Source organism: Theropithecus gelada, chromosome 4 (assembly GCF_003255815.1).
Source record: "Theropithecus gelada isolate Dixy chromosome 4, Tgel_1.0, whole genome shotgun sequence".
Taxonomy (NCBI): domain Eukaryota; kingdom Metazoa; phylum Chordata; class Mammalia; order Primates; family Cercopithecidae; genus Theropithecus; species Theropithecus gelada.
The window spans coordinates 37,155,461-37,169,340 of NC_037671.1; the positions used below are offsets into that span (position 1 = coordinate 37,155,461).

A 13,880-nucleotide genomic window follows, 5' to 3' on the forward strand; every position below is an offset into this window, starting at 1 on the left:
CCCAGACAATACACACATGTGGAATACATCGTTTCTACTTTTACAGTTCTTTAGTCTAATTGGAGAGAGATGATAGAAACATGGAAAATTCATTCATTTAGTAAGAATTAAATGTAAATTCATGGTAAACATAGTGTAATGTTTGGCTTATTGCTAAAAATTTCAGTTTACCTATAATATTCTATGTGTTTGTTTTATAATGTCCCTGTTTGTGTAGTGTTTTTAGCATTCCGTGGTACTTTGTGTGTATAGTATATAATCATTGTCTAATGTAACAGCTTTAGCTCTGAGGCCAGGATATGAAAGGAAATAATGTAGGTTATGTTTTGGGGGAATTTGGCTTCTGCCTCTTCGTGTGTTGTATTGAGGGGAAATAAAACTGGGATTGGAGAAACAGTCAAGGCTAGAGTGTGTCTGGGAAACCTAGGACTGCAATTTCTGAATCCTGAGTTTGGTGGTTTCTTTTGCCTTTCTGGAAGTCTGGCAACCATTTACAGATACAATGGAATATACTTTCTTTTGGATCTTTTAGAGCATGTCCATTGGCTGTTGTAACTCAAAAGAGGGCCTCAGCCTTGCAAATCACCTCACATCGTGGCCTCTTGGCCGTACCGTGTTATCAGCCGGGCTTTGAAGCCAGTCCTTAAGAGGACTTCTGCATGCTTGAGTTGGTGTTTTGGCCTCTTTGTTCCTTCCACTGCCATTCACCTGTATTTTTATTTTATAGGTGTCTCTGCAAACAGACTCATGGGTGGTGCCATGCAGCTTACCTTCCGCAAGATGGCGTTTGACTATTACCCTTTCCACTGGGCAGGTTAGGAAAACTCTGAATGGGGCCAATTCTAGCATAGCCCAAAATATTGAGGGCAGATTCCTGGATTCATCCCTGACTGCTTAACAGGAGGTTGCCAGAGATTGCAGTGCATGCTCAGAGGGGTGTTAGAGATACCCCTCTTCAAGAGGACATCTGGAAACTTGCAGCTTCCACTGTTGATGATTCTTTATCAGTAATGAGAGAAAGTGAGTAGGGGAGATATCTAGGGCCTGAGATATTGCTTTTGATTCTACTCTCAGCCCCTCGCTTCCACTAGTGTTAGAGCCTCTCCAGTAGTCCATCGTCAAATATGGCAGCAGTCAACAGCTTGCCTTTAGGGAGCCTTTGGGAAAAATCACATATGGAATCCAGAAGAATGTGCAACCTATCATTGAATAATTTTTACTTATCCCAGAGATTTCTGGACCGTGGGTGAGGAATCAGATTCTGAACTATGACTATCCTGACGGAAAGGAAAAATTGGAACATTCATCAAGATCTTCGGCTAAGATCTTTTCACTTCTTCTTTGCACAGGTGATAGCTGCAAACATTGGGTACGCCACTGTGAGGCCATGGAGACCCGAGGCCAGTGGGCCCAGAAGCTGGTGATGGAATTTCAGAGCAAAATGGAGAAGTGGCATGAAGAGACAGGTCTGAAACCACCCTGGCACCTGGGAGTAGACTCTCCCTTTCGGAGAAGAGCAGGTGGGTTATGAGGAACTGGAAGACTCCAGTTGCTTAGCTTCTTGCCATTTATCTTTGAATAACAGTGAAGATCAAGCAAGAACTAGCTGATTATCCCAACTGTATCTAATGAAGAGACATCAGTGACTTTTTTCTTTACAGAGACCTCTTTGACCCCAGGGATAGCCGCAGTGTTGATGTCATCATCTCTATTCAGTAGACTGTTGTCTTGGTCTTAAGAATAATATTTTTGAGTTCATCTAGGAGCTAGACAGTGTTAAGCTCTCTTTCCTACATATAGCGTTAATGATCTTAGGATTTTTACTTTCCTAATTCTATTAATAATGAGAGTTGAATGTATCGGATTCTTTTTCCCACCTTATTTTTATTTAGATTCTCTTTCCAGTCCTCGAAAGCACCCTCTTGAGAGAAGCCCCTCTCAGGGCAGACAGGCTGCCTTTCGGCCTCCAGCATGGAACCGCTTACGCTCTAGCTGCCTGGTGGTACGGGTGGATGACCTGGACATCCACCAGGTGAGGACATGGTTGGAAAGAGGTGGAGCAGTTTACTTGGAAGGCAACTGGAACAGTATGAACAAAGTTTTGGAATTTGGGGACTATCTACCTCACTTCTGGGAAGATTAATAGTTTGGTCTGTTTCTTTCTGAGCAGGGCTGGTGAGATCAGGACTTGGGAGTTCCCCCAGTTTTACTGTGAATGCTTTGCTTTGAACCTCCCGCTGAAAAAACTAACTCATGTAGAGCGTGAGGCAGGTGTGAGAAGGCCTGGAATATGTGTGAAATGCACTGTGTTCCCCGTGACAGATTTTGGAGGGACGGTAGAGGCTTTATGCTTCCTAAGTGGAAATGGAGGTCTGCTCTAAGTTTGATTGTTGATACTAACAGTAAGTTGTGATTGTTTAGGTTTCCACCGCTGGACAGCCAAGTAAAAAGCCATCTACCCTCCTTTCCTGCAGTCGGAAACTTCACAACCTCCCCACCCAGGTCTCTGCCATTCATATTGAGTTCACGGAGTATTACTTCCCAGATAATCAGGAGCTTCCAGGTAAGCATCTAGGCTGGCTATTTCTTCTGTCTAGCTCATGCTTTTCCCATTTGTCAGCCTTCGGGCCACTACTTACATTTTTATTTGTTTTTAGGAGTTTTCAGTGTTTGAGTAAATTTAGTACACTTTTGTTAAACACTGTGCCCTGTATAAATGTGTACCTTTGCTCTGTTCATAATATAGTTAATATTAGGTGGTAAGAGCCTCGCTATTGCTTTTTACAGAGTTGTTTACAGTTATGTTTCTGTTTTTTCCTCTGCTTTCCAGTCCCTTGTCCTAATCTTTACATTCAGTTAAATGGTCTGACATTTACTATGGATCCTGTCAGTTTGCTGTGGGGAAACCTCTTTTGCCTGGATTTATACCGCAGCTTGGAGCAGTTTAAAGCTATCTACAAGCTGGAAGATTCAAGTCAGAAAGATGAACATTTGGACATCCGACTAGATGCATTCTGGTTGAAGGTGAGGGGAGAGTATGACTTTTATCCCCTGCTGGTAGCCACAGCTGCATTTTTTCAATGGACATAATCCATGATTTTGCTGTGTCCATTTTGTGGAAGTAAGAAAATAGTTTCAGAGCCCAAATGATCTTTTACATGTGTATTAATAGCAGGATGCTGAGATACTCAGATGACCATTCTGAATTGTGTTTCATTTTCTCTGTGAAGGTGAGCTTTCCACTGGAAAAGAGAGAGCGGGCAGAGTTGCATCGTCCCCAGGCCCTTGTCTTCTCTGCATCAGGCATGATTGCCACCAATACACGTCATGCCCCACATTGTAGTTGTTCAGACCTCCAGAGTCTCTTCCGGGGTTTTGCTGCTGCTGAGTTCTTTCATTCCAATTATGATCACTTTCCGAAGGTTCCGGGTGGCTTTAGCCTTCTGCACATGCTTTTTTTGCATCATGCCTTTCAGATGGATTCCTGCCTGTCTCAGCCTAATACCCTCCCTCCCCAGAGGCCTAAGGCTTCCCGGGATCTCTGGTCTGTCCACTTTACCCAGATCTCCTTGGACTTTGAGGGAACAGAAAACTTCAAAGGCCATACCTTGAATTTTGTAGCCCCCTTCCCCCTGTCTATTTGGGCCTGCCTACCCCTCCGCTGGCAGCAAGCCCAGGCACAGAAGCTCCTTTTGGCCTCAGAGGGGAGGCTGAAACCATCAGCCAGCTTTGGAAGTCCTGTCCAGTCTGAGGCTCTTGCCCCTGACTCTATGTCCCATCAGCGGTCAAAGACTGAGCATGACTTGAAAAGCTTATCAGGACTTACAGAAGTCATGGAAATTTTTAAAGAAGGCAGTAGTGGTGTAGACAACAAAGGGCCTCTGACAGAACTGGAGGATGTAGCAGATGTTCATATGCTTGTACATTCCCCGGCCCATGTCCGTGTGAGACTTGACCACTACCAGTACTTGGCTCTGCTTCGCCTGAAGGAGGTGCTGCAGAGGCTTCAGGAGCAGCTGACTAAGGATACAGAGTCAATGACTGGGTCTCCCCTGCAGGACCAGACAGCTTGCATTGGAGTTCTCTTTCCCAGTGCTGAGGTGGCTCTGCTTATGCATCCTGCCCCTGGTGCTGTCGATGCTGACTCTGCAGGCTCAGATAGTACTAGCCTCGTAGATTCAGAGCTATCTCCTTCAGAGGATCGGGAACTGAAGTCTGATGACTCATCAGACCAGGGCCCAGCAAGCCCTGAGAAGGTCCTGGAGGAAAGTATCACTGAAAATCAGGATGTATCCCAGGAGAGGCCACATAGCAATGGAGAACTGCAGGACTCAGGTCCACTTGCCCAGCAGCTGGCAGGGAAGGGCCATGAGGCAGTAGAGTCCCTACAGGCTAAAAAACTGAGCAGAATCCAAGCCTCCAGCTCACCAGCTGCATTGAAGCCCCCGGCTGGCAGGGAGACTGCTGTGAATGGACAGGGTGAGCTCATCCCCTTGAAGAACATTGAGGGAGAATTGTCAAGTGCTATTGACATGACCAAGGATGCCACCAAGGAGGCTCTACATGCCACCATGGACCTCACCAAGGAAGCTGTGTCCCTGACTAAGGATGCCTTCAGTTTGGGCAGAGATCGAATGACCTCCACCATGCACAAGATGTTGTCCCTCCCGCCAGCCAAGTAAGTGGTTCTGTGCCTCCTTCAGTCATTCCATCTCCTTCTCCTAGTTCTAATCATTGGATTTAAGGCCTCTTACTGTATGCATTTCTAGATTGGGAAGTACCTTACAGTCCAGGAGAATGCATAGAATGGCCTATTTAATGGGCAGTTTTCAAGTCAATATTTATTGCTTCTTAGAATCAGATTATCTCCTTTTTCACTGATTCACTTTTCTTTCCCCTCAAGACGCGCCTTACTGTATTAGCCAGGCTGGTCTTGAACTGCTGGGCTCCGCAATCCTCCTGCCTTGGCTTCCTGAGTAGCTGGGATTATAGACACGTGCCACTGTACTCAACTTGCTTCACTATTATCGATACAAATATGCTATATCAGAATAATAATACTGGCATATGTATATTATTTTCAGTGGGCTTTCATGTAATTTTTTTGTTTGATTTGATCCCCACAGCAGCTGGGTAAGGTGGCCTTAGACATTTGTATCCCCAATTTATAGCTGAGAAAACTGAGGCTTTAGAGAAGATAAGCTTATAGATATCCTATATCTTGTAAATAGAAAAGCTGTGGCTTTGGACTTGTTTTTCTAGTACCTTATCAGTGTCTGCCACAGTAATAGAGAAGGAAGAATTTCATTCATTCAACAAATATCTTTTGAGCCCTTTCTGTGTGCTGGGCTCTGTGTTAAGCACCAGAGATAGAGTAGGGAGTAAACAGAAAAACACAGAAATGCACAGTGAGAAGAGTGGAAAAGTATGGATTTTCCCATGGGTGCCTCGTGGTTTTAGGAAAGATAATTGAGTCTAAGGGAAGTCTTTCCTGGAACACTTTGTGGTTTAGAGACCATGGTATGAAAACCAGTGCATTTAGAGCTTTTGTCTAAGTGAATTATCTTAAGTGGGTCTCTAAGTAATGCCTATGGGTGAGCTAGTACCTGCTAGGACAGACAGCAAGGAGGAAGGAGAGGAAAACTTCAAGGGTTGAATTTAAAAAAAAAAAAAAAAAAAAAAAAAACTAATCAGCATTTACTGAGTGCCTTCTGTACCTGACAAGACACAGTCCTAAGTACTTATAATATTGGTCCACTGGATTTTTATAATAGCCCTATAAAGTTAGTATTAATATCACTCCCCATCTCACAGATGAGGAAACTGAGGCTCAGGATCACACAACTTGTGAGTGGTGGGACACGGATTAAAAGCCTGCACTCCTAATCACCCAATGTGCTGCCTTTTCTAAATGGAGACAAGTAAGGGAGATGGAAAAAGAGCAGAGGTGAAAAAGAGAAAAGAAAGCTGTGTGAAATGAGCCCTTTTAAAACATCAACAGCAACTTCCTAACTGCCCAAGCCTGTGGCCTTTTCCTCAGTCCCCCTTCTCCTATCAGTTCGTTCATTCTGAGCATTTGTAACCCCACCCAGTTACTCTCACTTCTCTGAAGGAGTCTTCTTTTTCCTTGACTGCTCTCTTCCTTTTATCCTGTAGGTGTAAAAAATCCACAGGACTAGGCTGTCCATATTCTGACCACTTTTGTCATAATTTTAATTTTTAATTTTTTTTTTTTTTGAGAAAGGTCTCATTCTGTTGCCCAGTGTTGCGATCTCTGCTCACTGCAGCCACGATCTCCCAGGTTCAAGTGATCCTCCTGCCTCAGCCTCCTGAGTAGCTGGGACCACAAGCATGTGCCACCATGCCCAGCTAATTTTTGTATTTTTGGTAGAGATGGAGTTTTGCCATATTGCCCAGGCTAGTCTCAAACTCCTGGGCTCAAGCGATTCACCCACCTCAGCCTCCCAAAATGCTGGGATTACAGGTGTGAGCCACCGTGCCTGGGCTATAATTTTAATTTTTTTAATTATAAAAATGGTTTGTGTTTATCGCGTTGACAATGCAGGAAATAAGAGAGTAAAGAAGAAAATATAAAAACCACTTGTAACAATCCACAGATAACCACTATTTACATTTGAGTGTATTTTCTTCCAGTCTTTGTATTTCTGCATTCATGTGTACACTTGTGGATGGTTATGCATATAATATCCACAAATACTGTTTTTACAACAATAGGATTATTTCTACAATGTTACCTGTTGCTTTATTCACTCAATGTTTTATTGTGATATTTTCCCATTCATTAGGCACATGAACACATGATTTTTATTTTTATTTTTAGAGATGTGGTTTCACCATGTTGCACAGGCTGGTCTTGAACTCTTTGGTGCAAGCGACTCTCCCACCTGGGCTTCCCGAAGCGCTAGGGGTATAAGCATAAGCCACTTCCCCTGGCTGAATACATGATTTTCAATTGCTCCATTATATCCTAGTAAATTGATATATCATAATTTATTGATCTAATACTCTATCTGGGGAGTCATTTCGTCTGTTTCCCATTTTTCTCAGGTAGAACCAATGCTGTATGAAATGTCCTTATTTTTGTGAACATTAATCTTTGTGAATATTTTACATATCTAAATCTTTCTTTAGAATAAAAACCAAAATGTGGCTGGGTGCAGTGGCTCACGCTTGTAATCCCAGCACTTTGGGAGGCCAACGCAGGCAGATCATGAGGCCAGGAGATCGAGACCATCCTGGTTAATACAGTGGAACCCCGTCTCTACTGAAAATATAAAAAATTAGCTGGGTGTGGTGGTGGGTGCCTGTAGTCCAGCTACTCGGGAGGCTGAGGCAGGAGAATGGTGTGAACCTGGGAGGCGGAGCTTGCAGTGGGCCGAGATCGCACCACTGCATTCCAGCCTGGGCGACAGCGAGACTCCGTCTCAAAAACAAATAAATAAGTAAATAAATAAAATAAAAACCAAAAAGTGAAATTATTGGGTCAAATGCTACATTTTTAAAGTTGTTGATGCATTTGCCAAACTTTCAGGTTTGTAACAGTCTGTGCTTTTTAATAGTTTCTCTGTCAGAATCCCCTGGAGGGTTTGTTAAAGCATAGTGGCTGGGCACGGTGGCTCATGCCTGTAATCCCAGCACTTTGGAAGTCCAAGGCAGGTGGATCATGAGGTCAGGAGATGGAAACCATCCTGGCTAACACGGTGAAACCCCTTCTGTACTAAAAATACAAAAAATTAACTGGGTGTGGTGGCATGCACCTGTAGTCCCAGCTACTCTGGAGGCTGAGGCAGGAGAATCGCTTGAACCCAGGAGGCGGAGGTTGCAGTGAGCTGAGATCGTGCCACTGCACTCCAGCCTGGGTGACAGAGTGAGACTCCGTCTCAAAAAAAAACCAAAAACATAGTTTGCTGAGCCCTATTTCTCATTCATGGAATGAGATGGGGCCTGATAATTTGCATTTTTTTTCTTTTTTTTGATACGAGGTCTCACTCTGTTGCCCAGGCTGGAGTGCAGTGGTGTATTCTTGGCTCACTGCAACCTCCGCCTCTTGGGTTCAAACAATTCTCCTGCCTCAGCCTCCCGAGTAGCTGGGACTACAGGTGTGTGCCACCACGCCCAGCTAATTTTTGTATTGTTAGTAGAGACGGGGTTTTACTATGTTTGCCAGGATGGTCTCGATCTCTTGACCTCAGGTGACCTGCCGGCCTTGGCCTCCCAAAGTGCTGGGATTACAGGAATGAGCCACCTCACTGGGCCCAAGAATTTGCATTTCTAACACGTTCCCCATTGATTCTGATGCTCCTGCCAGGACCACACTTTGAGAGCACTGCTCTAGGGAATCTCACATCAGTTTTCCATGTCTGTTCCCACATGAAGACTTTTTAGTGTATAAAAAGTATGGTTGATTTCTATATTGGTGGTATTTTATTTTATTTTATGAGACATCCATTACTTGCTAAAAGTCTTTTCCTCTCCAGCTTTTTTGAAAAAGTCAGGCCAAACATCCTAAAACAGGTATAATCTTGTTATTTCCCTACTCCAAAACCTTCATGCTTTTCCCTCATACCCCCTGAATTTAGTTTGAACTTCTTAAGTATGGCATAATCAATTATTATGATACATCCATATAGCAATTTATAGTTTTCAAAGCATTTTAATAAATAATTTTTTTTTTTTTTTTTTTGAGACGGAGTCTCGCTCTGTCGCCCAGGCTGGAGTGCAGTGGCCGGATCTCAGCTCACTGCAAGCTCCGCCTCCCGGGTTCACGCCATTCTCCGGCCTCAGCCTCCCGAGTAGCTGGGACTACAGGCGCCCGCCACCTCGCCCGGCTAGTTTTTTGTATTTCTTAATAGAGACGGGGTTTCACCCTGTTAGCCAGGATGGTCTCGATCTCCTGACCTCGTGATCCGCCCGTCTCGGCCTCCCAAAGTGCTGGGATTACAGGCTTGAGCCACCGCGCCCGGCCATAAATAATTTTTTATTCAAGGTTTTCTATAATTTGGCTGCCACTCTTGTGGTAAAGTGAAAAATCACTTAATGTGAAGTGAGGACACTTGAGTCTTTTATTTTTGAGACAGAGTCTCACTATGTCACCCACGCTGGAGTGCAGTGGTGTGATCTCAGCTCACTGCTGCCTTGACCTCCCAGGCTCAGGTGATCCTCTCACCTCAGCCCCCAGTAGCTGGGACTACAGGCGCGCACCACCATGCCTGGCTAATCTTTGTATTTTTTGTAGAGACAGGGTTTTGCCATGTTGCCCAGGCTGGTCTCGAACTCCTGGATTCAAGCCATCTGCCTGCCTTGGCCTCCCAAAGTGCTGGGATTATAGGCGTGAGTCACTGTGCCCGGCCTGAGTTTTTCTTAATTCTACCTTTAACTATGAACTTGGGACAGTTTCTTCATCTGTAAAGTGGAAGGTTGGTATTAAAAGGTCCTTAAAGGTTGCTTTTCACTGTGTTAATGCCTTTTTAACTTTATCTTCCATTGCTCTCCCTGACAAAACCTATGCTTCAGCTGGGCAGAGCTATTATTCTTACCATTCTCTTTTTGTTTCTGGCTCTATGCCTTTGTTTATGCCATTTCTTGTCTATAGGATACCCTCTTCTCACTTTCACAATCCTTCAAGGACCACCTCAAATGTTATCTCCTACCACGAAGCCACTCGTGATCCTCTTCTCCTTGTCCTTTTTCCTCTTTGATGTTGTCTAGAACTGGGAATGTCTTACTCATCAATTGATCCATCTCCCACTCCTGCCTAGTGCCTAGTATAGTGCCTTACATACAGAAGCAACTAAATACTTATGGAATGAATGCAGGTGGCTTCAGGTGCCATTTATCAGCACCAGAGCAGTCGGTAGCTGATCTCTTCTGAGTCTGGGATGACCTTGAATAACCTTGACATTTTTTTTTTTTTTTTTGAGACGGAGTCTCGCTCTGTCGCCCAGGCTGGTGTGCAGTGGCCGGATCTCAGCTCACTGCAAGCTCCGCCTCCCGGGTTCACGCCATTCTGCTGCCTCAGCCTCCTGAGCAGCTGGGACTACAGGCACCCGCCACCTCGCCCGGCTAGTTTTTTTTTGTATTTTTTAGTAGAGACGGGGTTTCACCGGGTTAGCAAGGATGGTTTCGATCTCCTGACCTCGTGATCCGCCCATCTCGGCCTCCCAAAGTGCTGGGATTACAGGCTTGAGCCACCGCGCCCGGCAACCTTGACATTAATGTTGATATGAGAGTGCTGTCTATGCAGTTAGCAATGTTGGAATAAAAAGATTCAGAAAGGCCAGTGATTGAAAAATGACTTGATCTCTTTACAACCAGTAATAGGTGATGTCAAAGTTGCATGTTGCCAATATTGGGAACTTTATCCAGTTGTCTGAGCTGAAAGGGATGGGTATTGTAAGTGGATGGGAACAAACATGTCTCCAAAGCCACATTTGTGGTTTTTGTTTTTGTTTTTGTTTTTTTAAACAGGGAGCCCATGGCCAAGACAGATGAGGGGGTGGCAGCCCCAGTGAGTGGAGGTGCTGCACGACTCCGATTTTTCTCCATGAAGAGGACAGTATCCCAACAGTCATTTGATGGTGTCTCATTGGATAGCAGTGGCCCTGAAGACCGGATTTCAGTGGACAGTGATGGCAGTGATAGCTTTGTGATGCTCTTGGAGTCTGGTATGTGGGAGCAGAGCCAGGCAAAGTTGCAGAATTCCAGAAAGGGTTATCTCTGCTGCCTGTATCAGACTGGCAGGGTTAAAGAGGAGCTGAGAGATGATAATGTAGACATTTTCTTAACCAAGACAAAAAAGAGAGAAAAAGAAATTTTAGTGGATTTGTGGGTTTGGTTTTAATTCCACGTTTCTAGGTGATTGGTTAATAACTGACTTTTTATCACAGAAAGAGATTCAAACCAAAGGAGAGAGTACTAGTCTTACAGCCGTATAGCTAAGTCAGGATTAGTTTCATGGTTGGTATCAGTGGTGTGAATGTGTTTATAGTCTTTTTTTTTTTTTTGGCCTGTGTTGTCACTGGAAAATAGGAGCTTTTTATCTATTAATAAAATGAGAAACTTTTAGGAATTACCTTTATATGTTATACTGGTTCTTTCAGTTTATTGAAATAGAAACTTATGAAATGATCCCTTAAGAGTATCTAGGCTGGGCACGGTGGCTCACACCTGTAATCCTAGCACTTTGGGAGGCCGGGCGGGTGGATCACTTGAGGTCAGGAGACTAGTCTAGCCAACATGGTAAAAACCCCGTCTGTACTAAAAATACAAAAATTAGCTGGGCATGGCAGCAGGTGCTTGTAATCTCAGCTACTCGGGAGGCTGAGGCAGGAGAATTACTTGAACCAGGGAGGTGGAGGATGCAGTGAGCCAAGATTGTGCCATTGCACTCCAGCCTGGGTGACAGCGAGACTCCATCTCAAAAAAAGAAAGGATGTCCTATTTATTTATTTATTTTATATTGACAAATTATAATTGTATCTGTGTGGTATTAATACTAAGCGATCCTATGATATATACACACACACATACAGTGTGGGATTTTTGAGCCAAACTAATTAACATCTCTGCCACCTCAAATACTTACCATTTATTTCTCCTGTTTAACTGAAACATTATACTTTCACTAACATTTCCTCCTATCCCCTCCCATTTCCCTTTTCAGCCTCTGTTAAGCATCATCCTGCTCTCTGCTTTGATGAGTACAGTTGTTTTACATTCTATGTATAAGGGAGCACATGCTGTTTCTGTCTTTCAGTGCCTGGCTTATCTCATTTAGCATATTGTCCGTCCTCCAGATTCAGCTATTATCACAAATGACAGGATTTCCCTCTCATAAGGCTGAATAGTATTCCATTGTGTATTCATACCACATTTTCTTTATCTGTTCATTGGTTGATGAACACATAAGTTGATCCCATAACTTGGCTATTGTGAATAATGTAGTAAACACAGGAGTGGAGATAGTTCTTTGATATACTTTTTTTTCATATTCCTTGGATATATACCCCAAAGTGGATATGGTAACTCTATTTTTAGCTTTGAGGACCCTCCATACTGTTTTCCGTAATGCCCATATTAATTTACATTTCCACCAACAGGGTGCTAGGGTTTCCTTTTCTCTACATCCTTGCCAACACTTGTTATCTTTAATCTTTTTGAGAGTAGCAATTCTGACAGGAGTGAGTTAATATTTCACTGTGGTTTTAATTTAAGAGAATGCACTGTTTCTTAAGCCGGGTGGTATTTTGTTACTATTTTTGTTTTGTATACTGGTTATGTTTGTTTTGTTACTATTTTTAACTTCTTATGGAAGATTTCGTGTCTATATACAAAAGTAGACAGAATCAAATAATGAACCCTTATACACCCATTACCTAGCTTTGAAACTAAGAACTCATGGCAGGCCCGGTGCAGTGGCTCACGCCTGTAATCCCAGCATTTTGGGAGGCCTAGGTGGGCGGATCACTTGAGGTGAAACCTAATTCTGAAATTAATCACATTAAAGTTCTGAAAAATCTCCTAGGGTTCTTATATATTCACCTTAGACAGCAATTAAACTTGAGACTGGATTTCTGCCTTGGGAAGCATCCAGTCTGAAAGGAAAGAAAAGGCCAGCACGGTGCCTCACACATGTAATCCCAGCGCTTTGGGAGGCCAAGGCGGGCGGATCACTTGAGGTCAGGAGTTTGAGACCAGCCTGGCCAACATGGTGAAACTCCATCTCTACTAAAAATACAAAAATTAGCCAGGGATGGTGGTGCGCGCCTGTAATCCCAGCTACTTGGAAGGCTGAGGTGGGAGAATTGCTTGAACCAGGAAGTGGAGGTTGTAGTGAGCCGAGATCACACCATTGCACTCCCCTGGGCGACAGAACGAGACTACTCCATCTCAAAAAAAAAAAAAAAAAACAAACTCATGGCCATTTTTGTTCCATATACACTACTGCCCACTTTCCTTCATCCCATGTTATTTTGAAGCAAATCCCAAACATATGCTTTTGTCCATAAATAGTTATACATTGCTAGAAAATGCAGACTTAAATTCTTTTAAATTGTGGTAAAATACATATGAAATTTGCCATCCTAACCATTTTTAAGCGGATAGTTCAGTGACATTAAGTGCATTCTGACTGTTGTACAATCATTACTACTGTCTATCTCCAGGATGTTTTTCATCTTGCAAAACAAACACTGTACTCATGAAACAGTAACTCCTCATTTCCCCTCCCCCCAGCCCTTGGCAACCATGATTCTACTTTCTTTTATAAATTTGACTACTTTAGGTACCTCATATAAATGGAATCATGCAGTGTTTGTCCTTTTATCACTGGCTTATTCCACTTAGTATAATATCCTCAAGGTTCTTCTATTTTGTAGCGTGTTTCAGAATTTCCTTCCTTTTTAAGGCTCAATAGTGTTCCATTGTATTTATTTACATACCACATGGCTTATCCTTGCATCCATGGAAGGACGCTTGGGTTGCTTCTGTTTACAGACTTAAAAATGGGACCAAATGTCATTACACTTTAAAAAATTAACAGTAATTCATAAATTCATCAAATATCTAGTTAGTCCTCAAATTTCTAGTTGTCTCATGAATGCCATAAATATTTTGTTTTATTTTTACAATTGTCATTATTTGTAGAGGTTGGATTTGAACAGAATATTTCGACTTTTGAACTCATTTGTCCTCTTTTTCATGCAGAGTCTGGTCCAGAATCTGTTCCACCAGGATCTCTTTCAAATGTCCCAGATAATGCTGGTGTTCAAGGGAGTCCTCTTGTGAATAATTATGGCCAGGGGTCACCAGCAGCCAACAGTTCAGTTTCACCCAGTGGAGAAGACCTCATCTTTCACCCG

General features: G+C 43.3%; 1 protein-coding gene across 2 annotated transcripts in view; it reads left to right on the forward strand.

Annotated features, from left to right (window-relative positions):
• The window catches only part of UHRF1BP1 (UHRF1 binding protein 1), an 82,031-nt gene that overhangs the window by 58,029 nt on the left and 10,122 nt on the right, over positions 1-13,880 (forward strand). For both annotated transcript variants that reach the window (XM_025381789.1, XM_025381790.1), the window contains exons 9-16: positions 728-814; positions 1,350-1,520; positions 1,893-2,032; positions 2,422-2,563; positions 2,831-3,024; positions 3,231-4,678; positions 10,489-10,685; positions 13,726-13,880. In XM_025381789.1, coding sequence (XP_025237574.1) covers positions 728-814; positions 1,350-1,520; positions 1,893-2,032; positions 2,422-2,563; positions 2,831-3,024; positions 3,231-4,678; positions 10,489-10,685; positions 13,726-13,880 — 2,534 coding nt within the window. The remainder of the gene's footprint in view (positions 1-727; positions 815-1,349; positions 1,521-1,892; positions 2,033-2,421; positions 2,564-2,830; positions 3,025-3,230; positions 4,679-10,488; positions 10,686-13,725) is intronic.